Here is a 24267-nt window from a genome sequence, read left to right on the forward strand (position 1 = left end):
TACATTGTATTTAATTTTCATTCATGTATTCCGGGCGTATTCTGTGCTATGAAGGAAAAATGATAATACCGGAAATAAAAAAAAAACTTGTTTCAATAATGACTTTTTATCTCCGTAATTAACATTAAGAAAAATATAAAAAAATTCACAACGTGAAAATAGGACCTTAAGATGCCGAATTCGACGGAAAAGCAAGAACCCGGTAAAAGTGCATTACAGGATTATTCGATGGGGGCGTCGAAATACTAGTGAAACCAAAGTGTTGAAGATGTAATTTTTATTTATAAGGATTTAGTTCAAAAGACAGGTACAATGTGAGGTTGTTTTTAACTATTCAAAAACTATTTCTATTGTGTACTACGGATATATTTTTAATTGTGAATTTGTTTATTAAGTTTTTATTTTGGGTTTAATATATCATATAAGTAACATTTATTGGGTTTTTAACTTATGAGATCAGGTAATAAAATCAGCCGGACATAGAGTTCAAAACCATAAACAACTTCGGTGTTGCAATTTTTGTTTTTAAATTGCTTATTTACAATAAAATGTTTCTTTATAAGTTAATTTCTATTTTGGTTATTTTGTAGGCTGTGTTAAAGCATGTTCCTTTTAGTTACATTATAAAGTAAATGACAAATTACGTTTAACATTTCTTATTAAGCTTTGTGAATACGAAAACTAGATGTTTAGCTTATAGACAGGTTTATACTTTCACTTTTTTACCCGACTGACAAATAGGGTAATATCTTTTATATGTATTATATGTTTATATGTATGTGTGTTTGTATATAAATATGTAAATTTTATCGTGACTGCTTAGAGCTCAAACGACTAAACCTATTTTGACGAATGTGGTGGCATACGATTCGTCTTCTTGCCCACAGTGTCATAGATTACAGTACATCGACATAGAACACATTTAGTTGATGTGAAAGAGAATTTTAAATAATACTGAAAAGAATGAGTACAAATATTGTCGTAACATGGTTTTATTTCCTAATTATTTTTTTTTCGATGTTTTCGAGTTTAACAGTTTAGTTTAAATAAAATAAATAAAAAATCTGTTTAAAATGCAGACAATAGTTTCATTTATAAGAGCCTCAGTCAGTCGGGTTTTTTATTTTTTTTAAATTAAGGTTATTTGAACACTAATTCTAATAAAAATAATAGACACTCTCGACTTTAATTCAACAGTTATCATAAATTAAATAGGGTTTGGTTAGGGTATTATTTAAGGTTAAGGTTAGGGTTTTATGTTTTATTCATTAAGGAGTAATGTCTCTTTTCTGTTTTTTTTTTCATTAAATTGCTAATAAACGTCATTTTCTTTTTTTTTACCTCGATTGAGGTTCGCTGTTCAGAATTAATCACGATATATTGGTAGCATTAGCATTTTTCGTACCCTAGATTTAAAGACGAGATCTTAGCATTAATAAGATAGAACATTGTTGATTACGCGATACGCAATCGTTCCGAGGTGATCTGTAAGTAATTAAGTTTGTCGTAAATCTGCATACATCTTCCTTAAGTTTGTATCGTGTTAGCGAGAATTCCATTAGAGACACCTGTATGCAAATATTGCTATCTTTGTTTTTTCAAAGACAGTGAGAGGGATGGCAAATTTGTCGTGATACAGTGGAGACAGACCTTATCTAATGCGCTAAAATATGTGTTCTGTGGCGCGCATCGCGGCAGTCGTGACGCGGGAAACAGATGTCGACGTCACGAGGACGGAGAGTATCGGCTGCTTTTGTCGAAGGATTTCAACAGATTTCAACGTTCGTTTGATTCGAAACTCGTTCGAAATTCAAATAATATGGTAAGTTCTTTTCAATATCAATAGTCTGTAACTTGTGTTTGTAGATGGCGCTGTTAGCTATTAATGAGTTTCATTCATACGTCTCTTGATACAAAATGAAAGGCCTATTGAAGATTTTTCATTTTATGACTTTTAGAATGTTCTGAAAAGAAAAATCATCGTTTTCAAATGTTTTTAATTACTAATTCGCTTTGGTTAGTTGAATGGGAAATACACTTTAATTTGGAAAACCTTATCTTAATAAACATGATAATGTTGTTGGTTTACTAAATCCTCTTACATTGTTATTATGTACACATACATGTTATCGAGTTAGTCAGAGATAACCTAAAGGTTGTTTATTAGCTTTGGTTAATAGTTACTGTCGTATTTTAAAGGAAGTAGTAAACGAATATCTAGCATGATGACCGCAACAGTAGATAGAGCTAGTAATTTTTTCTTTTCACAAATTATCTAATATATAAAATTCTCGTGTCACAGTTTTCGTTCCCGTACTCCTCCGAAACGGCTTGACCGATTCTCATGAAATTTTGTGAGCATATTCAGTAGGTCTGAGAATCGGCCAAAATCTATTTTTCATACCCCTATTAAGTTTTTTTTAACTGCGCGCGGACTGAGTCGCGGGCGACAGCTAGTAATATATATAAGAAATAATAATGAAAATGAGGAGGATAAACCCTTGCAAAAGTATATGAAACGAATTATATTTGTCGGAAAATTGAATTACGGTTTAAGAAAGATATTATCATTACTATTTTTTTAGTCAATGAGAGGTATGAAAGGTAAATTGGCAATGTAAACCCACGGTTAATAGTAATGCATTTACAACACTGCCGTTACAACAAAGAAATAAACGTAAAACTACACATACTACAAATTGCAATCGTTCTTCGAACATTTATGTCACGTACTTTTGATTTAATTCCTCGAAAATGTTCGTAACCTGAAATCAGGTTCTGAGTATTCTGACTAAGTATACTCGTTTTTAATTTTGCTGCATAACAAATTCAACACTTGCATTTGTCTGTTAAGGTTTTTTTGGTTCCGATGCAACAAAATTTGGTATAGATGTATTCCGAAATCAATTGTTTTTATGCGTATCTATACACTAGAAATATCTAAAGGATAGGCACTGACTTCTATAAATGGACTGGCTATGAGACGTAGTATTTTATGCCTATTTGATTTTCGCTTATTGGCACTTATGGTAGCGGTGTGTAGCGGTAATGTGGATTCGAACTAATAACATAGATAGAGTTAACTGTGAAGTTATATCAAAAGGAGCACTTAAATCGAAACGAAGCAACAGATACCATTCTCAAGCAACGAGAGAGCAGCTTTATAATTAAAATGAGAATTGCCTCACGGTGCGTCAAAAGACTTGCGGCGCAGAAATGTGAAGCGTCAATTCTGCTCCGTATATAAAGATTTAATGAGTGTTTTTGTTATAAAAAATGATTATTTTTGTGTATTTACACAAATGAGATAATGAATAGTTTATTTTATTTGAACTGAAACAATTAAATCGCAATAAATTATCCGAGCGACCTCTTGACGGTGAACGATCTGGATTGAAAATTTATTCTCCGATGATATTTATTAATAGTCTCCATTATCTCCGAGAGGGCAAATATGCTCACTTCATTTTACTTTGTTCCGTTGATAAGAATAGTCTTGTACTCATTCAATTGTTTAATACAATTCAGACACTATTGAATGTGCCGCCATTTTGAAAAAGGATTTAAATCTCAACAAGTTTAAAGTTTTCACATTTAATCCTAGATTAATTATTTAAATTACATTGTAATGTTGGTAAAGTGTTGCAATCATTTAGAAGCGGTGTTTCTTTTTAAGAATTAATCTATAGAGTATTTGTTAACAATGATTAAGCAACTGAATAAACATTCGGTACACGAACAATTGTTGCAACAGGAGAGGTTGGTCGAATCGAAAACTAAGCAAAAACTCAACTCCACCACATCAGTTACAAGAAATGGAAAGCTATTATTGCAGGTTTGTACTCATTTCAATCATAAAAAATATAAAATCAAAGTACAAAGTACACTAAATATAAAAATAGAAAGACATATTGTAGAGTATGACGAATGCCTCTATCCATATACTTATGTGATTTCGTTTGTACGCAGAAATAATGACGGGTTCGAACCCGCGACCTTTGTATCATTGGTCCTACGCAGTATTATCTTTTAGAATGTTAACTAACTAATAATTCATATTATTATTAAAAACCTTTGACCTTGTAGTAGACTGACTAGTTTGTAGGTGATGTAACACAAATTTTTCTTCAATATAAAATCGTAAAGTCTGTTATTGTTTTTGATAGAATATATTAAGTGGAGGCAAAGTCTTAAAGGTTTTTGTTTTTTACTATTTTTTCAAGCTTCTTAAATATGTAAATTTGATAGAAGTTTTTTTACTTCTATTGTGTTATAAATATATCTAGAAAACGCGCTGTAGTTGTTATGTTTGTATTACGATGCAATACGTTTATCCTAAACATATAAAATGTTCGTGTAGTGCAGGTAGTTGTATTTTTTGCGTGTCAATTGGATGATGTCGGACGTGAGTTACTAAGTTGATAAAATGTGATAATAAAGTTATATATAGATAGTGTATCAAAATACATGACCAAGTGTACACCTATGCACACCGTTTTACGTTTTAAAAAACATGTTTGCAGAAGTGCAAAATAAGTTGCCTGTTTGTATGTTTTGGTGAAAAATTAACAATAATTAAATACGTTTGAGTTTAGTTTAGTTTTTTATTGTTTTCGTGGTTTAAGTATCGATTGAAGTTCATCATATTGATCTGTTTAATTACTTTAGTGAATATTTGACGTGAATGGTGGCGAAAATATACCTACATTTGAAATTTTTTTACGGTGTTGTGTAAACAATGGAAGTACAGACAAACGGATTGTTCAACGTAAGTAATTTTCTTACGTTCTCTGATCAACAATAAGCTTTTACTTTATAACGGTATAGACAGAAATAAACAATACATTGGAGTCTTTTAGCTTGTAAGTTATATAAATATAAAATCACAAATTGGCGCGTCAATTGTCGTGACTCGTGATAGTGTCGATAGTTAACCGTATTACTAAAAGAATTGCTTTGTCATGTGAATATTCTATACTGATTATTAATTTTTACTAAAAATCTCATAACCCCTGAATAAATATCAAATAAGTTTATCATCTAAATTAGAAGATTTAAATTATTGTCCGTACCAAAATATCTTGTAACAGTAAGTTTCCACGGATGAAACAAATGTCCAAACGTTTGTTACGTTACGTTTGTTACGTCTGTTTTTTGTAGACGATGAGAGGCTTGATACTATGATTTTGTATTTTTATTTTTGACACAAATATATAAAGATGTTCCAAGTCCAAGAGTTCTAAAAACCTTTTTTTTTAAATTGATTTCTCTAAATTGTTTATTTTCAGTGGTCATTTTCGATGCTTCGCCCTTATCTAATCTGATATATGTTTACTTATCAAATATGACGTAATATTTTCGATTGGTCTATTAAATGAGGTGATTCATTCATTTCAGATTTCTTACGATTTTGGACTTAGTTCGGTTTATTACATCTGCATCCGCTTTTTAATACCTGATATATTGTGCATTTGCTACTATTTGTATGTGTTTACTTGAAATTAATGTCAATTGCCGCGTCAGTGCCATTAATTTTTATTTGAACTGAAGCTGTAAAACAGCACAATTTACTTTGTTGGCTGTGTTTGTTTGTTTGCGTTTGTCTTTGAGCGTTTTCTTATATAGGACCGAATTTAGTCTTTGATTAAATTACTTAAATAACAAGTAGCCCAGTCGAGTATGGATAAAAAGTTGTTTAGTCTTTCTGTTAATTTGCTATTTCACAATGCGCAGGCGCTAAAAGAACAACGAATATCTTCATGTATGTATAAGACATGTTAACAGGGAAATATATATTTTAATTTATTGTACATCTCGAACTTTCTTTTTATCTCTCTAGTAAGTTGTGCATTATAGGCATCAATTATGATGATTCACAATAAATATTTTATCTCTTTTGCACCCGATTCAAATTATATTTCCTACCTTGTATCCAACAACCAATGAGCTAATTAAAAACTTGTATTTTTAATTTAATGCATAATTTAAATATTTTCATTAGTTCCGGCTGTTGTTATTATTTGTATGTAATCGTTTGACATTTGTGTTGTGCAATAAAATCTCAATGGTCGTCATCACTGACTTGTTTCTGGCCACAATATGATATAGATATGAACAAAGTTTAAGCGACAAAAATTTTGTTGTTTATATTGTTTGATTTTATTTTTGTATCTACTTATAATTCCGCATACGATTTAAGAATATATTATGTAGAAAATATTGTTTTCTTCTGAATACATTAAAAGAATGATCGCAACTTTCTAGAACATATTTTAAAATTGACAAACAGAAAGCTTTTAGTTTTATACCCAATTTATTTATTTATTGCTTATTATCATAGTCTAGATTCTAGATTATTTTTGGACTTCTGCAAGATTCAGATTATTGTGAAATAACTTTTAAATTAGTCTAAAACTAGCTGTCGCCCAAGACTCCGTCCGCGCGGAAATGAAAAATAAACCTCATTAGTATCCTATGTGTTCTTCCAGTTTATGATCCACATCTATGGCAAATTTGATCGAGATTCCTAATGCCGTTCTGGAGATACCTTCAAACAAACATCCATCCAATCATTCTCATCTATATATATAAAAGAAAGTCGTGTTAGTTACACTATTTATAACTCAAGATCGGTAGAACTGATTTGACTGAAAATTGGTGGGCAGGTAGCTTAGAACCAGGAAAAGGACATAGGATAATTTTTACCCCGTTTTCTATTTTTTATTCCGCGTGGACGGAGTCGCGGGTAAAAGCTAGTTTATAATATTAATAAGATATAATTATGACGCATTAAAACTACTTACCAAATTAGTTAGCTGGAAATATTTCAACATTTGAAGGTCTAACAGGTTTGTGCTATTAAAAAAACAGTTTTTGTATCTTATCTATATTACGAACATTAATTTACATATTAACGAGCCACCAAAACTAACCTCAAATTATTGATTATTATGCAATACATCTGAATAAAAGCCAGCTATTTATAAAATGAGTAATGTCATTAAGTATGGTAAGGTTTTTTTTAGCGTTGTATCTACGTGTGCTTTTTGTTACTTTACAATAAAAAATAGGCTATTTTGTATACTTAAGTGTGAATATATATTTGTTAAAGATCGTGCCGTTTAAACGGCCATAAAATTCTGCTTAATTAACCCCTAACATTCGTAAGAAATTTTATATCGTAGTATGAAAAAGATTGTAGGTATATCCACATTAACTAAATGTTAAAACCATAGTCGTTGAATATTCGAGCAAGTTTTTAATAATTTCCAGTCTATAATATTCATAATAATCGTTTATTAAAGGTTGAATTCTTTCATAATGATTCTGATTATTACAGAGGGCGGTCGATTTTATGCTCGCCTGCATCCGCTATTGGTTGACACTGTTCCACTATTGCATACCACATCCAATAGGAAAAATACCGCAAATCTGTTATCAAAGTTTGGAGTGTAGTTTATATTATGTGTATGTTATGGCAAAATTATGAAAATTGGTAATTTTTAATTTAACTGGCCATTTTATTCATTTACAATTGTTATTAAACAAAATATCCAAACTAAGTAATTTTTTTCAATAGTTTGTAATCTAACGAACACAATTCGACAAACTGAGATTTGATATTTTCATATAATATTACCAATCGATAATATCTGTTAGTAGAATCGGTAAGTAATGTTATTCACAATTTTAAAGTTACAAATTATGTATAATACGCGTTTAAGCAAACTGTTGCTTTAAACATTAACCCAATAATGTTCGAATATCATATCCCATTATGAAGTGCAATTATACCATATTGGTTGAGCTGCTAAGATACATTCTGTTTAACGGATTTTAAACCTGTTAATACAAGAAATTGAACCAGATCAAGGATTATTGTGTATATTTTTTTATGATATTATAGCAAATATTGAAATACTGTTAAAAACAGAAATTATCTTTGCTACCTTTTATAATTATCTTTTATGCATTGCCCCAAATCGTTGAAAGCTTTGATTAAAAAGCAAGTACTTTAAGCAAATCTCACTTCTCACTGTAATTATTATAAAAGATAATGTTTGGATGGATGGTTGTTTGTTATTTGATATCTCCAGAACAGCTAAACGAATCTTTTTGAAATTTGGTATATATGCAGAATGTAGTCCGGAAGAACTATTTTTTTTTCAATTCCGCACAATTGAGTAAAGGAGTCGGTTTGCGAACTGAAGCTATAAAAAAATATCCTATTGAGAACATGCAGATGTAGACCGTTCTATATTTGAAATGGATTGTTTTTTATTTTATGGCATTAGCTCTAATCAACGCGCGTGATTTTTCCAGCCTGTATATAAAATGACGGTCGATATCAAAACTAGCAACCTCGCTTGTGGGGCTTCCCTTTCGTTTTAAAGGAGTCCCTACAAATGCTCGTATTTACTAATTATGGTTCAACAGCTCGCTATTGGGTCACTTGGCAATGACGAAGACTATGTTGATGTACGCTCAAAGATTTTTGGGCTGACGATTCTTAGATCGAGTTACTAAATACGGCTTAGTTTTGTTTCTAGGTCGAATTGTTAGTAAATCTAATTATAATTATCTATTACTATTTTTATCAATGAAGATCTCAGTGACAAGTAGGTAATAAAAGAAATACGTAACTGTTGATAGCATATACATTCAAGGGTTAAACTGAATTCATATAAATTGAAAATAAATTATTGTTAATAAAAAAAATAAAAAAATTGAAAGAAATAAATCGTATTTGTAAAAAAAAAAAAACAAAAAACCTATAAACTATAACCTTTTTAGCGTGTTCAATATTTTTAAAATCAGCTTGACGACAGGTAGTGTTTTAAAGGAAGTCGCTGTGTGGGAATCGCTTTGGTCTCAAGAAGTTTTGAAAGATATTTTGCAATTATAGCTAAGAATTGTACACTCATCAGACCTTTATTATAATTATCATCTTCTCATTGGCCTTATCTTATCTTAGCGGTTAGCAAGATTTTATAAATCTTAAGGTTTTGGCTTAATTATTGCGACCGGCGTCTGCCTGTCGTCAACACTTGGGAGGAATAAATTAAAATTAAGTGTGTAATTATAAACTAAGTAACTATAGATAAATACATTAAAATTAATTAAAAAAATATATCAACATTAAATAACAATGAATGTAAATATACTTTTGATATGCATTAATAAATTATCTTATCTAACTACAACTGAGGAAAATTTCTTACAACTAAGGTGCAATACATACTGTAGAATATACAGATTATGGAGACAGATGAAAAAGAAAATGTACTGTATCTATAACGTTTATAATTTCCTAAGAGTTTCCTTTTTTAGAGTATATTTATAATAGAGCGTTAGTACCTATATTAATATTTTGAATTAAAAAGGTATGTATTTAGCAATTTCAAATAAATAATTAATTATACTCATTGGTTTTTGCCTTGACTTATTGCTTTTAGCTATTATTGCGAGAGTGAATTGGATTCGAGATGACTTAGTGAAGCGTTTGCACGGGCTTCTTAATGTCAGAGGCGCAGGGTTTGTCGAAATGTTATCCAAGGTTCATGCTCGGGCGATCAGGAGCGAGGCCGACGCGAGCGGCAGCGGGAGCGGGCCGCCGGCGCAGCGCACGGCAGTCTACACCCCGCGCTCGCCACAAAGCGATCGCCTCCGCCGCAGCTATGGACACGGACCGCTCCCTCGTACAGCGCGAGTCCGCTCCCCTGTGCGCGCCCGCCTCCGCCTCCGCTCCCGCGTGCGCGCCTGCGCCCGCGCCCTTCCCCGCCTCACCGTCGCACCTCCGCCGCACGCTGCATTCGCTGCGCTCGCCGTTCCGCTCCGGCTCGCCCTTCCACATCGCTTCGATCAAACGCTCGGGCTCCACTAAATCCTCCGCCTCAGACGGCGATATCGCGCGCAACGAACGCACGATGCGTAAGAAAATAAAAAAACAACGCGCCGACGCGTCCAGCGACGCCTCGCGTAGCACCGACAGCTCGCCGAGTATCGACAAAAAGAAAAAGGAGGGCGGTTTCATGCGGCGGATGGGCACTATCGGTAAGAAACGAGCGGAGGAATCTTCTCCGACGCCACCTCGAGAAGACTCCTCGCCCTCTACATCCCAAATAGATGAATCTCCATCGTCTCTCCCGCCGCAATTTATAGACGTGTCTTCCTCGTCGTCCCAGGCGGATAACTTTTCTCCGGCGGAAATAGAAGATAAAATTACGACGCCCCCGCAATTGCAAGAATCGACACCCCCGCCACCTCCGTCACCGCCACTGCAGCAATTAGAAGAACCGAAAACCTCTATTGAGGAACAAAATACAACACATTCCGATGAAAAAAATAAAAATAACTCTCCGCTTAGTAAAACTGCAACAGAACCCATTCCCCTAACGCCATCGCCGGAGCCTTTACTCAGTCCGATCGCTGTGGAACATGCGGTTGCGACACGGCCGTTCACCAAGGAAGCTTGGAAACGTAAAACGAAACCACTTGAAATACCAAAACCGGTGGAGGAACCAAGTCCGGGCAACGCGTTAAAGCGGCGTATAGCGTTCGTAACGCCGGGCTCCGTGGGCGTCTCCGAGGACCACGACGACGACGACGACGACGACGATGACGACGAAGAGGAGGTGAAGGTCAAAGTGGGGGGAGGGGAGGAGGTGGGGACGCTGGAAGAGGCGGTGGCGATGGCGCGCGCGCGCCTGGCCGCCGCCGCGCCCTCACCCTCGCCGCCGCGCACGCCACGCTCGCCGCGCTCACCGCCGCAGTCGCGCGACAACGACGATACCGAAGAGGAGGGGTCCGCGGACACGATGCCGGCGTACGGAGACCTCATCGAGCCGGAGAACAAGGCGGGCAATGGCGCGGGACCGGTGAGTGGTAGCGAGTAGCGAGTGACGGTCAGTGGGCGCGCGCTGGCCGAGCGACGCGCGCGCCATGACCTTCGAGGAGAGCGCTGACGAGTGCTACCTCACGGTGTGCGAGTGCTGCGGCTTCAGCGCCGAGACATCACTCTTGTTCCCTGTACGTTTCCTTTACGGTAGTTTAGCGGACGCCGCGTCGCGATGCCCTTCGTGAGTACACGCCGATAGTTTGCCTGCTCTCGTGTGCTTGAAGTTTTTCAATTTAGAAATTATTGCGTTGCCCAGTCCTTTTGAATTCAATATATGCCTATAGACACGTGCACTTGTTGATACTTTTATCAAAAAACAACTTTAGAGTTAACATTTATTACGGCTGGCGCTTGGGTGTGAATTAAATTCAGTATTATATTTGACACAATATATACTGCTTTTGCTTACAACAGCCCAAAACTAACTTTATTAGTATAGAGTATTATTTAAATAATATGTTTATAATCATAGTATTTCAAAAATATATAGATAAACGTTTCATAGCCAGTTGAAAAGTGAAGCTTTATATATTTTTATCAAAAGCTGACACGCTAATTATTATCAAGTACAGTGAATAATCTTATGATCGCTAATATCAAGTGTAAGGTCCAAACAATATACTTATATAAGTAATAAGTATTACTTTCGTCTTATCCCTCTTGGTTACCAACACCTCAATTCTTAACGAAATTAATTTAGTTTTTAAAAAAATAACACTGTTACTAAATTAAAAAACTACATGCGATAGAGTCTAAAATTGCGTACACAATTTGGAGTATAGACAATATAAAAGAGGAAAAAAAACGTATAATAAAAAGCATTTTATTAATCAAATAAATGTATTCAAGGCATAACATTCACTTGATAGTGTTTCTTACATGTAGGCGCCTAAAAGCTTTTTTTGTGTATAAATCCCGTAACAACGATATTGGGTTAACCGGTCGTATTAAACCTGTCAAACCGGAGAAGTTATTTTAATGACTATTTCAGATATATTTGTCCGCTCCTCTCTATTTGAATTTTAAACAAGTTTTTTTTTAATTCTAGTACTATTTAACAGATTTTGATAACTAGGATACTAGTAATAAGTCAATTGCAACATTCTAATTAATGAGGATCTTGCGCAAAAAGGAAAACTTTTATAAAGTACCAGTTGTCGCCGGCGACTCCGTTAGCGTTCGTTGGAATTTCAAAAAACTGAATTAATAGCCTATGTGTTCTTCCAGACTGTGTTCCTACATGTGTACTACTATGCCAAATTTCATCGAGATTTGTTGTGCCGTTCTGTACCTTTGAACAAAGATCTATCTATCCATCCATCTCACAACATTCGCATTTATAATATTAGTAAGACAAGTAAGATTCAATTAGTAACAATGATAAGTGTATTTAGATTTCATTCGAAGATAATTCAATATTTTTATAGTTTTATGTGAAAGTGATGTGGTACTAAAATATATGTAGAATATTTAATTACAGAACATTTATATTTTTAGTAATTAATAGCACCATATTTGCGTCGCATTATTATGGGCGACGAAAAAATGCAAATCTATATTATCACATTTCGTTTCACATTAATAATAAAAAGAAACGAAAGAGGTTTATTTAAAAAAAAATATTTTTATCTAAATTATTCAATTCAAACAAGTTTTGAAAGAACCTTGACTTTTAGATTTTACTTTTTACTAATTTTTATAAAACTTTTCTATCTAATAAATGTCATTTACCGTAGGTTTCTGAGTCCTAAATCTCTATATAAAAAACAAATAGTCATCCCGCTCATTATCTTTGACAAAACAGAGATAATATGTTTTAAACGGAGTTTTTGGTTGCAGAAACCCACGGTTAATCATTTTGCATACAAGCAACTGTTCTATTAAAATATGGCGTAAAAATAATAAATAAACAACTAACGCAAAATACAAAAAAAAAAAAACATTCAGAAAGTTAAATACTTATACTGTACAGTAACCTCTTTGTAAGTTTTGTGATATGTTATCATGTTTGAAAACGGTTACAGAAAATATTTTATTAGATACAAGCTTTGTTATGTTGTAGTTATGAAGTCTTTTCATCCGAATAACTCCCATTCATTTGAATCAAATGCCATTGTTTTGATACTGCCGTAGTGAAGAAGCCTTGTTGATATCGTTTAATAATTGATAATAAATTAAATGGTTCATTATTTTTAAAGCCATAAAATATTTAGTTATAAAACTTGCGCCATAGGAATTTTACAATTACTGTTTTTTTTTAACTTTTAATGATCCTACGTCAACTACGGCAAGCTTTATTTTTAACTCGAAGTGGCCTGCGGTCGAAATTTCACATTAAATCTGGGTTAGCCTCACACATATACAAATAGAAAGTGCTCTACTTTGCCATAAGTCCGTCGAAAATCAGTGGAACCTTACTATGTAAGGACTGCTCAGAAAACCTGCCACCCTTACGGCGGAATAGAAAGTTACAATCGCTTTTTTATATAATGGTGGTAATTATTAACTAGTAAAATAATTTAATAATAAACTTTAGTATTTCCTTCGATCAAATGTAACGTAAAATCCTACTAATATTATAAATGCGAATGTTTAAATGGATGAATGGATATTTGTTTGAAGCTATCTGCGAAACGGCTAAACGGAACTTGATGCACTTGCAAAGATGTAGAACATAGTCTGGAAGGACACATAGGCTACTTATTAAGTTTTTTTAAGCCGCACTGACAGAGTCGCGGGCGAAAGCTAGTATGAAATTAATTCTAAAATTTCTATGATGATGAAACTACTGAACCGATTTAAAATTATTTTTCACTGTTTGGAAACTACTCTATCCCCAGGTGACTAGATTTTTTTTCTAATTCCGCTCGGACGAAGTCGAGGACAATTGCTTATTACTAATAAAATATTGTGTCTTTGCCACAGATTCGATCACCTCCCAAAACGATTGTGAATGGCATACCATTGGCAATGGAATTAAACAAAGTAAAAACTAATTGCAAAAAGATTTAAAGACTCTATTTAATACAGTTTCTTTGTGTCAAAGTTTTTGTGCCGTATTCTATTGTGATAATTTTTTTTATCGGTTTTAAATTAATTGTGTTAAGCAATATTTTTGTTGGAAATTAAAAGATATCTTAAGTAATATACCTTAATAGTTTAGAGTACATTAACGTAGATAGTTATGAAAATACATAGAAATTATGATTGCCTAATTAAACCATTAGTGATTGCATATTTTGATTCATTGTTAAATTATTCTTAAATGACGTTTTATGAGTGTCTAACTATTTATTTAATTACTTAATCTATTTATGAATCACGAAGTTATTTCTTGTGACACAGAGTCACAGATTGAACCTCATTGATTACATCCCAAAAACAAAAGCAATCTTTTTAAAAAACAATTAAAAAAAACATGTTAAATTCGTATCAAAGTAACCACTAGATTCAAGTTTTGCCTAACCTGTAAGCTAACAGTACCTACTGTATTTTCATGTGTTATCAATCATTGTATCGTTAGGTATTTCTATAGATACTAGTGTTCAAATATTTATTATAAATTGACCTTACTGGCTTGTGAAAGTTAGACAAATAATACGATATCGTTGCTTAATCGGACGAGCATTCGTGGTGATTGGTTTGAGGCCGTCGTTGATCCGTATACGGTAACCCTAACCTAAGTGTCGTGTTACACGCCATTCGCGGTTAGTGATATACAATGTTCATATTCATAACCCTTATTCATCGTCATTGAATTTTAAGAGACAGGACTTGTAAAAAACCGAACAATTAGTTATTTACTGGCTGCTAGTTTTGTATGTGTAAAATTTTGATTCATTACGCATTGATTAATTCTTTTTAAATTTATATTTCAACATATGATGCAGTCATCTCTACCTCCCCTCTGCGAAAAGTGATAGAATTTATTTAGTACTTACTACTTACAGAACGTATTTAGTGTAGCTACGGCTGTTTTTTTGGCTAGTCCGTATCTTTATAGTCAAAGCTCATTAACATCGATTGTTAGAATTCGTTAATAATCTGAATTAGTATCGTGGGATATAGATAATCTTAAAATTATGCGCAAATCTTGGTTGATTTTATAATCTGGGATCGACATAAATAGTCATTTGATAAGTTGAAAAATTATAATATCCACACTATTTTATATAGTTTAGTAGCAACAAAATTAATTCTAAATGTAATACAGTTTCAAATCCAAATAGTATCAAGTGGTTCAACAATTAGTAAACTATTTGAAAGGAACAAAAAATAAAACAAATCATTCTGATTATTGTGAACTTACTACGAATTATATCTTATTTTTATAGAACCAAGTTCTTTATTGTTTAAAAGTGATTTCATTATTTAATTAAATTAAAATATATTAGTTGAGTGCAGTAATTTTCCGTGAAATTTTTATCTTCTTAACGATAAACACATATTGGTAATCGGAACCTAAAAAAGACAGAGTAACTGTTATTATTTTCACTACACCGCACAGATTATAAAAACGTGATAGTTTAGACAATCATGCTTTTTGGGAAATTTAGGTGTTCCACCGCATTAAATGGCTCCTGTAATATGAACTAATTTGTTAATTACTAGTATATGACACGTATACGGCTTCTGCGAGGAAATTCGATTATAATAGTCGCAACAATAATCTCTGCTATTCCACCTACGCTACAAATCCTTAATATCGTATCATATGTTAGGGGAGCTAGGAAGGGCCATAACCTACACCTACGCACCTATACTTATTATTTTACCTATGTAAAAATAGATTTTAAAGTTATTGGATTGGTCTTTCTTAATCCTTGCAAATATCTCTGACATGTCTGTTAAGTATAAAATATTTACTAAAGGAATAGATCCACCGAGGAATATAAACCATAAGAAAAATAGCATAAGAAATGATTTCAGATAAAACAATTTATCACTTGATAAACGTATGGTCGAGGTTTTATAACAACTGTCAGGTTGTGGTGTTAAAGTACATTGGATATTAAATTGGATTATTGTAATAATATTACATTGTAGATTGTAGTAATAGATAAAGTAAGTATAAGTTATTAAATAAAATTAAAATACTGTTCAGTTTGTAACGCGACAGATTGAAATCATTGTTCATTAAACCGTCCTGATTATATTTTACATAGGCCTAAATTTGTAGATGTAATGTCGAATCCTCAAATTGGTATAAACAGTTCGAGTGGTAAGGAAAAGTTGTAATAAACACTCGTCTGTTATCAAATGTCCGATAAGAAATCGTGCACCCACTTCAACTCACTTAATAAAATGGCGTGTCTTCGGTACATCACTATAGTGTCACTGCAGCCGCCATTGTGAATTTAACTAGCTTTTTAAATTTGTAATTTTTATTCAATCGGAATATAAGCACACCTATTTCTTGTAATTTTATTTTCAAGTTATTTTTTTTTTGTTTACGTAAATAAACGTGTGACGCGGTTAAAAGCGAAAGACTTGAATTCCATTTTTTTAAATCAATTTAATTAATTAAAAGGAAAATGTGCGTTAAGCCGTAAGCGCCCGCAGAAATGTGCGAGTTTATAATCGAGAATATTCTATATCATTCACGTATCTTGCTCCATTGGAATTATACCCGAGTTTCTTGACGAACCGATATCTCGATCAGGCCGGTCGTGAACAAAGATGTCGCCCAAACCGAAGCCGAATACACGCGTAAGTTTTTTTTTAAATTCCATCCGAGTACGTAGGTAATAATTCTGTTGAGCCACGTTTTCATGTAATAGGAATGTACACAAAATTTAATCTTTTATATTATGAAGTCTGTTTTCGCTAATGTATCTAATTTATTATATGATTAAATATTTTTTTTCAATTTGTTTTTAACGTTAAGGAATTTGAAGGACGGTTGTAAAATACCACTAGTACGTGTCACTAGTTATTTATTTTTATATAAAAGTGTGTCAGACATTTCACCAAGTTTTTTTATAATAATACCGTTCCGTAAGCATGCATGTTATAATGCAAATTAGAACCGTTGAACTAATAATCTTTGTTAAAAATTTTCCTAAAGAAAAATTTTATTCTTAGGAAATACTCATGTATTATGCTTGTTATTTAAAAAAAATATTTCATATCTTCTAAGCCACTCAATACTTATGTATGTAATGCTGTATTATCTAAGATGGACCATTTATTTTCTGATAGTGAAATATAAACATCACTTACAATGTACACTGATACTTCATTATTAATTTATTTACTTTGTTGTTGCTAACTTACATTATTGTGTCAAAATAAAAACACATATTATCAATACCAGTCATTTTTTTTACAGGATCAATTTTTCCGTCATTTTTTAAAAATTTTACAACCGACAGATAATTTACAAAAAAGTTCGTACTGATTTTATGCATTTAATTTACTGAATTCGAATAGAATCGTCTGTTACTTTTGAAAGTAAGTCGAGCTGAATAGGCCTAAAAATGTCATACTTCCGCTTATATGTAAGTACTACTCGGGAAAAAAAGCTTTTTTCTTAATTAGCTTGATTTTTTTTGCATCAATAATATAGCACATGTCTAAAAAATTTAAATAAATAGATTAATAAAGTTAATGCAAAATTAACAATTAAGATAAAATATAATTTTTATTACCGTGGTAAAATAATATGAAATCGTATCTAATATTATATCATCATTCTAGTAACTGATTTGTGTTGAAAATATTCTTGCTTTATTTCAATACAAAATTAATTCTGTTCTTTTATTATTCATAATGTATCGTGGGAAATTATTATTTTATTAATATAATGTCCTTGATACATAAATTACAATTAGATTAGAGTACTTTCTTCTAAATAAAACTCGCTCTTGTTATCTGTAACAGTAGATATAAACACAATATAACGGATCAGAAGATGAACGGACTATAAGTTAAAAATAAATTTACATGTATTTAACACAAGTTCTTGTTTAAATAATAACTGTTGACTACGACTTCATACGATTGAAAAAAAAAAACAAAGTGAATGCTTATTTCGGTGCGTAGTTATTAAAAAATATAATAAAAATGTGACTATTTTGCAGAATCGTACAATTTTTCTGGATCAAAAGTATCCTTTGCCACGTTATGTTCTATCTCTTCAAAATCCAAATCCGATCCGTAGTAAGATTACGATAGATTAATAAAGTCATCTTTGTATACGATCATAGTATATATGTAATTAAATACGTCCTTACATCCAGGTCTTTAATTGACACTAATTAGAAGATAGTCGTTGTCAGTCGATGGCCGCGGTAAACAAAACGTTTGCGTGTCCCCGTCTTTATGCGACAACCATACGTTCATGTGTTGTGAAGGGATTATGTATTTAACGTCTAGTACTTTGACCGTCTAGCTTGTGGCTTTGTTCTAGAATGCGGTATTTTAGTACAGTTATACCTGTAAATTAAGAACCTACAGATTATATATGAGCGATAAATATATAACGTTTACACAATCAATTAGTTCAGCTTAGGTAAATAAGTTTTGGAAAATAATTTGAATATATATTCAATCCAATTATTCGAATTTGCTTCGAGCAAAATCAATTTAAAAAAACAAATGTTAAGATAATACTATTGTTGCAGTCGCACGCGACCCCTAGTGCCGAGAGGCGGGAGCATTTGTACAAGATCTTGGTGATAGGCGAACTGGGTACCGGGAAGACGTCCATTATCAAGCGCTACGTGCACCAGTTTTTCAGTCAGCACTACCGCGCAACAATCGGCGTTGATTTCGCCCTGAAAGTTCTCAATTGGGACTCGAATACAATCATACGCTTGCAGCTATGGGATATTGCAGGTAAGTACATTATTAAAACATCGCTTACTAACTAAAGTAGAACTTAAGTCTGCTTTCGCTGTCCCATGCTTAGAGTTAGTCAGTACCGGCGGGAGGGTAGAGCGCGGTTGGGCAACCGCCCAGGGCGTTGAACAGAGAGTTCTGCGAAAAAAGGATATAAAAAAGGGGACCTCTTAGAAATCTCGTCCAGGGCACCGGTAGGGCTTAAACCAGAATTGGTACAAAGCATCGCTACATTTCTTAAAGTTAAAAATGAAGTTATCGTCTCTACATTTCTACTCTTAACTCATTTTATGTTTATTAAGATTATTAGAAAAAGTTTCAATGCAAAATACAAGATAACCTATTTTTTGTGTTGGTTAATCGGTGCAAAAAGTTTATAGTGACAATTTTAGTACAAGTTTCAGTTTTGACAATTAATAATTAAATAAGTCAATGAATTATGGATGAACTTTGTCTTAATTTTGCTTGGATGTTTTTTGTGTTAATGTTGATTTATTCTCTGTTATTTCTTGCATTGTTAATCATGGTTCCAAATTGATTTTATTTATGTATATGAACATTGAAGTGTTCAATGTAAGTCTGCTGACAACGGCTACAGTTACTAATATTCCTTATTTTAGCGCAAAACAGCGCACGGGCGCATATCAGTAATTTTTTTTCAAGAAATCTCTTTAATACTTTCTTCCGAGACGAAAGACTTACAAACTTTTTTTTGTGTATTTGAAAATCTTAATACAATTATAGTAAATTATGTTTGATGTATTCTAGGTCAAGAGCGTTTCGGCAACATGACGCGTGTGTACTACAAGGAGGCTGTGGGCGCGTTTATCGTATTTGACGTGTCGCGGGTAGCCACATTCGATGCTGTGGTCAAGTGGAAGAACGACTTGGATACCAAGGTGCAACTGCCCGATGGCACGCCCATACCTTGTATACTCCTGGCTAACAAGGTATTTAATTTTTTGCATGAAACGCTTCTTCTTCGTAGCAAAATTTATGGTTCAGTTAACTTTTTTTTTCTAGTACTAATACTTTCTTTCGACACTAGTACTTTTGTTTTACAACATGGGTTAGAAAGAACATTCAAAAGACTTGGGTGCATTTTCCTTCTCTTTACAATTTTATCCATCGATGCTAAACTAACTTTGCCCTTTTAGGCATCTGCAAGGTTCATATATGTGTGGCGTTATGACTATAAGCGAATCTGATTTGAGCTTTTTGTTTACAGTGTGATCAGCAAAAAGAAGGTATCGTGAATTCTTCAGCCAAGATGGAGGAGTATTGCCGCGAGAAAGGCTTCGCGGGTTGGTTTGAGACCTCCGCTAAAGAGAACATAAACATCGAAGAGGCTGCACGCTCCTTAGTTAATAAGGTAATATTTACTTCCTTAATAACTTAGCGCAAAGGGGAATGAACAAAAAAGTGAAAAATCTATTTAAATTATTCACCAGACTCAGGAAGGAATTTTTTTTTCGCGTATGTTTAAACGTATGCGGCTTTGCATGTAATAACTATTCTGTTGTGACTATATCCTGTATCTGAACAGATTTTGAGGAGTGAAGTATTATTCGGTTTGTATTCTTCTATTATAGGGGTCAGTAGATTTTTTATTTTTCTAATTAGCTTAATAGTTTTTTTATTTGATAAAAATTATATATATCAAAATTTAAAAGTATCAAAAGAAACGGAAATTCTTTGCATTAAAGATTAATATAAATGTTTTTACCTAATGATAATATTATAAATATTGTGCAACGGAAATTTAATATATCCGATAGATTATATCTCAACATAATATCATGTTTTAATGCAATGACCTCGAATGATGCTTGTAACGTTGCATATATTATTTGTGCCTTTAGCATTAAAATATAAATTATTTTAATTAATAATCTTACTAATATTATAAACGAGAATGTTTAGATGAATGGATGGATGTTCGTTTGAAGGTATCTTCGGAACGGCTCAACGGATCTTGATGTAATTTGGCACAGATGTAGAACATAGTCTGGAAGAACACATAGGCTACTTATTGTTATATTTTAATTCCGCGCGGACGTAGTCGCGGGCGACAGCTAGTTAATTGATAAATAGAGATCAGTTATCACAGCTTGTATCAAAATACAAAACGAATCACAATGTCCGAAATATTGATTTTTATTTTAAAAATTTAATATATTACTAGGTAGTTAGGTACCTACATTAAATACAAAAAACCTTGATAAAGTTATGTAATATAGCTAATGTATATGTTTGTGTGAGTACGATTTCGAAAAGGATAATGTCTTAATCTTTATTTTGAATTGTTATTTCCATATAACAACACAATTGTATAAAATTTTAAGTTTGAAATTAACATAAAAGATGCGTAAAGAGGTTCTTTAGCGTTTTTGAATGGGTTTTAAATTGCGTAATGATTATTTTGAATCGATTCAAATTGCGGTCAGATGGTTTTTACATTTAAATGATATCGTGTGTAATTTAGGGCGCGGAACAATCTCATCTTTTAAAGAAACTTCTATATTGAGAAGTTCGAAAGAATGCAAGTTTGCTAACTTTTTTTTATTGTTTTTACTATAATAGGTGACAATTAAATAAAAAATAAAATAAATAAAATAAAATAACATTTAATCCTTCGCACCATTACAACGCAATCAAAACTAACATATTACAAAATAATTATAAATACATAAAACAGAAAAAAATCTTCCACTAATTATCATCTTCCACTAATTTTAGTTTAGGCCTAATTTTAGTTTTCGTTACTTTACCTAATAATTTCGTAAATACGCGTGGAACACTATACCAGGGCAAATGTCTACTCGATAAACATGACGAGTTTAACATCTGATTTAAAAAACTGTTTAAAGCTATGTCTTAAATAATTTAAAAGAGATTTGATGATAAAATGAATTTGTTGAATGTTTTTAACCAGCAGTATTTAAGCTATGTTTTTCTTCACTAGATCCTTTTAAACGACAAGCTACTACACAATAATGACAAGGACGGCGAAAGATTCGCACTCGATCACAAGATTGCTAACGGCGAGAACAGTAGAAGCGGCGGCGGTGGCGGCAAGTCGTGTGCCTGCTGACCCAATCGCTAGCCGCCCCCATGCTGCAGTCTGCAACTGACCAATCAAAACTCTGCAAAATGATGGATCTGGACCAATGGGAAAGTCATCAAAATATGTTTTCAAGAACAATTGTCAAAGTTGGAACACATCATAATGTAGGAACAGAATCGATGTATAATTTTGTACAGTCCACAAGAAATGATAAGTACAACTATATTGTTCCAACAAAATTTTCTCTAAAATTATAATTTTACAATTTCGACTAGACCTTAAAATGTGTCTTCATAAATATAATCTTTAGGTTGTTCCTGAAATACTGAATGTAATAAGTAATAATGAGTTTGATCGTGTGTTTTGGTTTGATTCTTAAGATGATAATTAAAAGGAATATTATTTAAAGTGCCTGCTCTGATCGAATTTATGACATGTTTTATTATTGTAATTTTGACTTTTAATTATTGTTTTTTGTCTATTATTGATACTTGAATAGTTGTTATTTTTAAGTGTGGTTATCTATAGGATGGATTTTATGCGGTACAGTTATTTGTTATAATGTTAAGCGGCTATATTTATGTTATTTTCATTTTTCTTATAAATAATCAAAGACGTTAAGTTTAATCTAGCAATTGCTGTGTATATTTTTATAATCTGTCCGGTTATTGTTTATTTTTAATTTCGTAACATATGACCGCGTAATATCCATCAATTGTCGAAGCACTAGCATTTATCTATGCAGTTATTAAGTGCCATGTACGGCTAAAGTCATAAGCAATTATAAAGTACATTATTTTAAGAGTGTATAAAAAGTACATCTGTAACGTTGTGTTATAAGTATTACTTATTTTACAAGAGCGAGAGAAATTTATTGTAATTTATTGTAATATTAATAAAAAGCGTTTAACAGAAATGTGTTTGTTTTTTTTATGAAATCTCTTTTTTTCTAGAATTTTACTAGCTTTTATTTAGTTTAAGCTGTCCTGATATTTTTCATTAAATCTTGCAAATTAAATTTGATCCACTTCGCGGATACCGATTGAGCTGAAATTGTACATCATGTGTAAATGGAACGTTATAAAAAGCTTGTTTTTCAAAAGTTTTTTTCTCTTATTTATTTTAAAATCTACTTCATTAAAGACACTAATATCTTACTATGCTAACGTCACATAACAATGTTGAGAATAACGGAGAAATTACTTACCGACTGTTTGGTAACATGGATTGGTAAGTAATCTTAATACGAGTATGAAATAGAAAAGTATAGTATAGTATGTACCCTCTTTTTTATATAAAAACAAAATGAAAGAAAACTTCCATTATCTTCTATTGATCTAGAAATACTGGATAATAAAAATATAAATGCTAAATACGTTCACACTATTGCTACTAACCTACTTGAATAACAAGTTTAAGTATTTTGGCATTTACAAATGTTTCTGCATTGTTTGTTACTTTATAAGGTCAGCGTTACATAAACTGAATTTGGATAATTAGCGAATAGGTGTTTGTGTTTCATATTACCGAAGAAAGAAAGTAAATCTTCTATTAAGATGACTATAACATTTTGGGAAATAACATATTAATTCGAATGTTAACATCTTACTTTTCAACATTGTTTAGAACGGAACGGATATTAGGAAAGCGCCATAAAACCCTTCTCTCAGTAGTACTTAAAAATTAATTACGAGAAGAGAGCAAACGAGCGACGGATCGCCAAATTGAGAAGACGTTCATGGACATTCTCAACACCAGAAACGCAGATACCTGCCGCCATTTATAGGAGAGGAGTAGAGCTGGTTGAAAAATGTTTAAACGTAAGTAGGAATAGAGATGAAAATGTCTTCCTACATCACCAAGATGGGTAAGCTAACTTCTGCTAAGCTAAGTTCTGCGAACTTTTACCAATAATTACTTTTATCACTACAGTATAAACCATATTTAAATAACATCTAATATTAGTATTTTATAATGTGAAGCGTGATGAAAATAAATACATATTGGATGATTTTACTCCTTGACATATTCACTTAGAGCGATGGATAAAGGTCAGCATAATAGAAATTTAGTTGCGGCTTATTGATAAATATATACCTTTACTAATGTTATAAAATCCAAAGTTTATCCGTTAATTTAGTGTTAACCAAAATTTTTTTGATCATGCATAATTTCTCAAAAATGCAAGTTAATTAATTTATATTCGATCAAGTTTCCGTGGTGTAGCGGTTATCACATCTGCCTAACACGCAGAAGGCCCCCGGTTCGATCCCGGGCGGAAACATGTTTTTATACTTTTTACACACGTTTTTCCGGACCGTAATAGTATGCAATTTAGAAACTTTTCGATTGTAACTAATTGTAATTAATTAATATACATATGTTTTGTTAATTAAAAAACGCTAGACATACTCGTAGTTATCGATGTTATCATTTGTTTGTGTTGTCTTTTGAACTGATA

General features: G+C 32.5%; 1 protein-coding gene and 1 non-coding gene across 8 annotated transcripts; both read left to right on the forward strand.

The window, feature by feature from the left end:
- Positions 1-1554: 1554 nt before the first annotated feature.
- On the forward strand, positions 1555-21893 carry LOC106716938 (ras-related protein Rab-32). 7 transcript variants are annotated; one of them, XM_045681463.1, is made up of 5 exons: positions 1555-1822; positions 18523-18736; positions 19508-19689; positions 19968-20111; positions 21705-21893. In XM_045681463.1, exons 1-5 carry the CDS (start codon positions 1820-1822, stop codon positions 21831-21833), a joined length of 672 nt encoding a protein of 223 aa, XP_045537419.1. In that variant the 5' UTR covers positions 1555-1819; the 3' UTR covers positions 21834-21893. The 7 variants fall into 7 exon arrangements, with proteins under 7 accessions (XP_045537419.1, XP_045537395.1, XP_045537415.1 ...); XM_045681439.1 differs by lacking the exon at positions 1555-1822 and adding an exon at positions 3592-3835; XM_045681459.1 differs by lacking the exon at positions 1555-1822 and adding an exon at positions 4567-4768.
- Positions 21894-24017: 2124 nt separating this feature from the next.
- Positions 24018-24090, forward strand: Trnav-aac. The gene has a single exon. It is a non-coding gene; the product is annotated as a tRNA-Val (tRNA).
- Positions 24091-24267: the final 177 nt, after the last annotated feature.

Source organism: Papilio machaon, chromosome 2, assembly GCF_912999745.1.
Source record: "Papilio machaon chromosome 2, ilPapMach1.1, whole genome shotgun sequence".
Classification (NCBI taxonomy): domain Eukaryota; kingdom Metazoa; phylum Arthropoda; class Insecta; order Lepidoptera; family Papilionidae; genus Papilio; species Papilio machaon.

Bases quoted from the DNA above. Each gene is read 5' to 3' on its own strand.
- LOC106716938 (XM_014510615.2), top strand. From the start codon at position 9,678: ATGGACACGGACCGCTCCCTCGTACAGCGCGAGTCCGCTCCCCTGTGC. The intron at 10,878-18,522 runs GTGAGTGGTAGC...CTATTGTTGCAG, and splicing joins CGGGCAATGGCGCGGGACCG to TCGCACGCGACCCCTAGTGC. The intron at 20,112-21,704 runs GTAATATTTACT...TTTCTTCACTAG, and splicing joins CACGCTCCTTAGTTAATAAG to ATCCTTTTAAACGACAAGCT.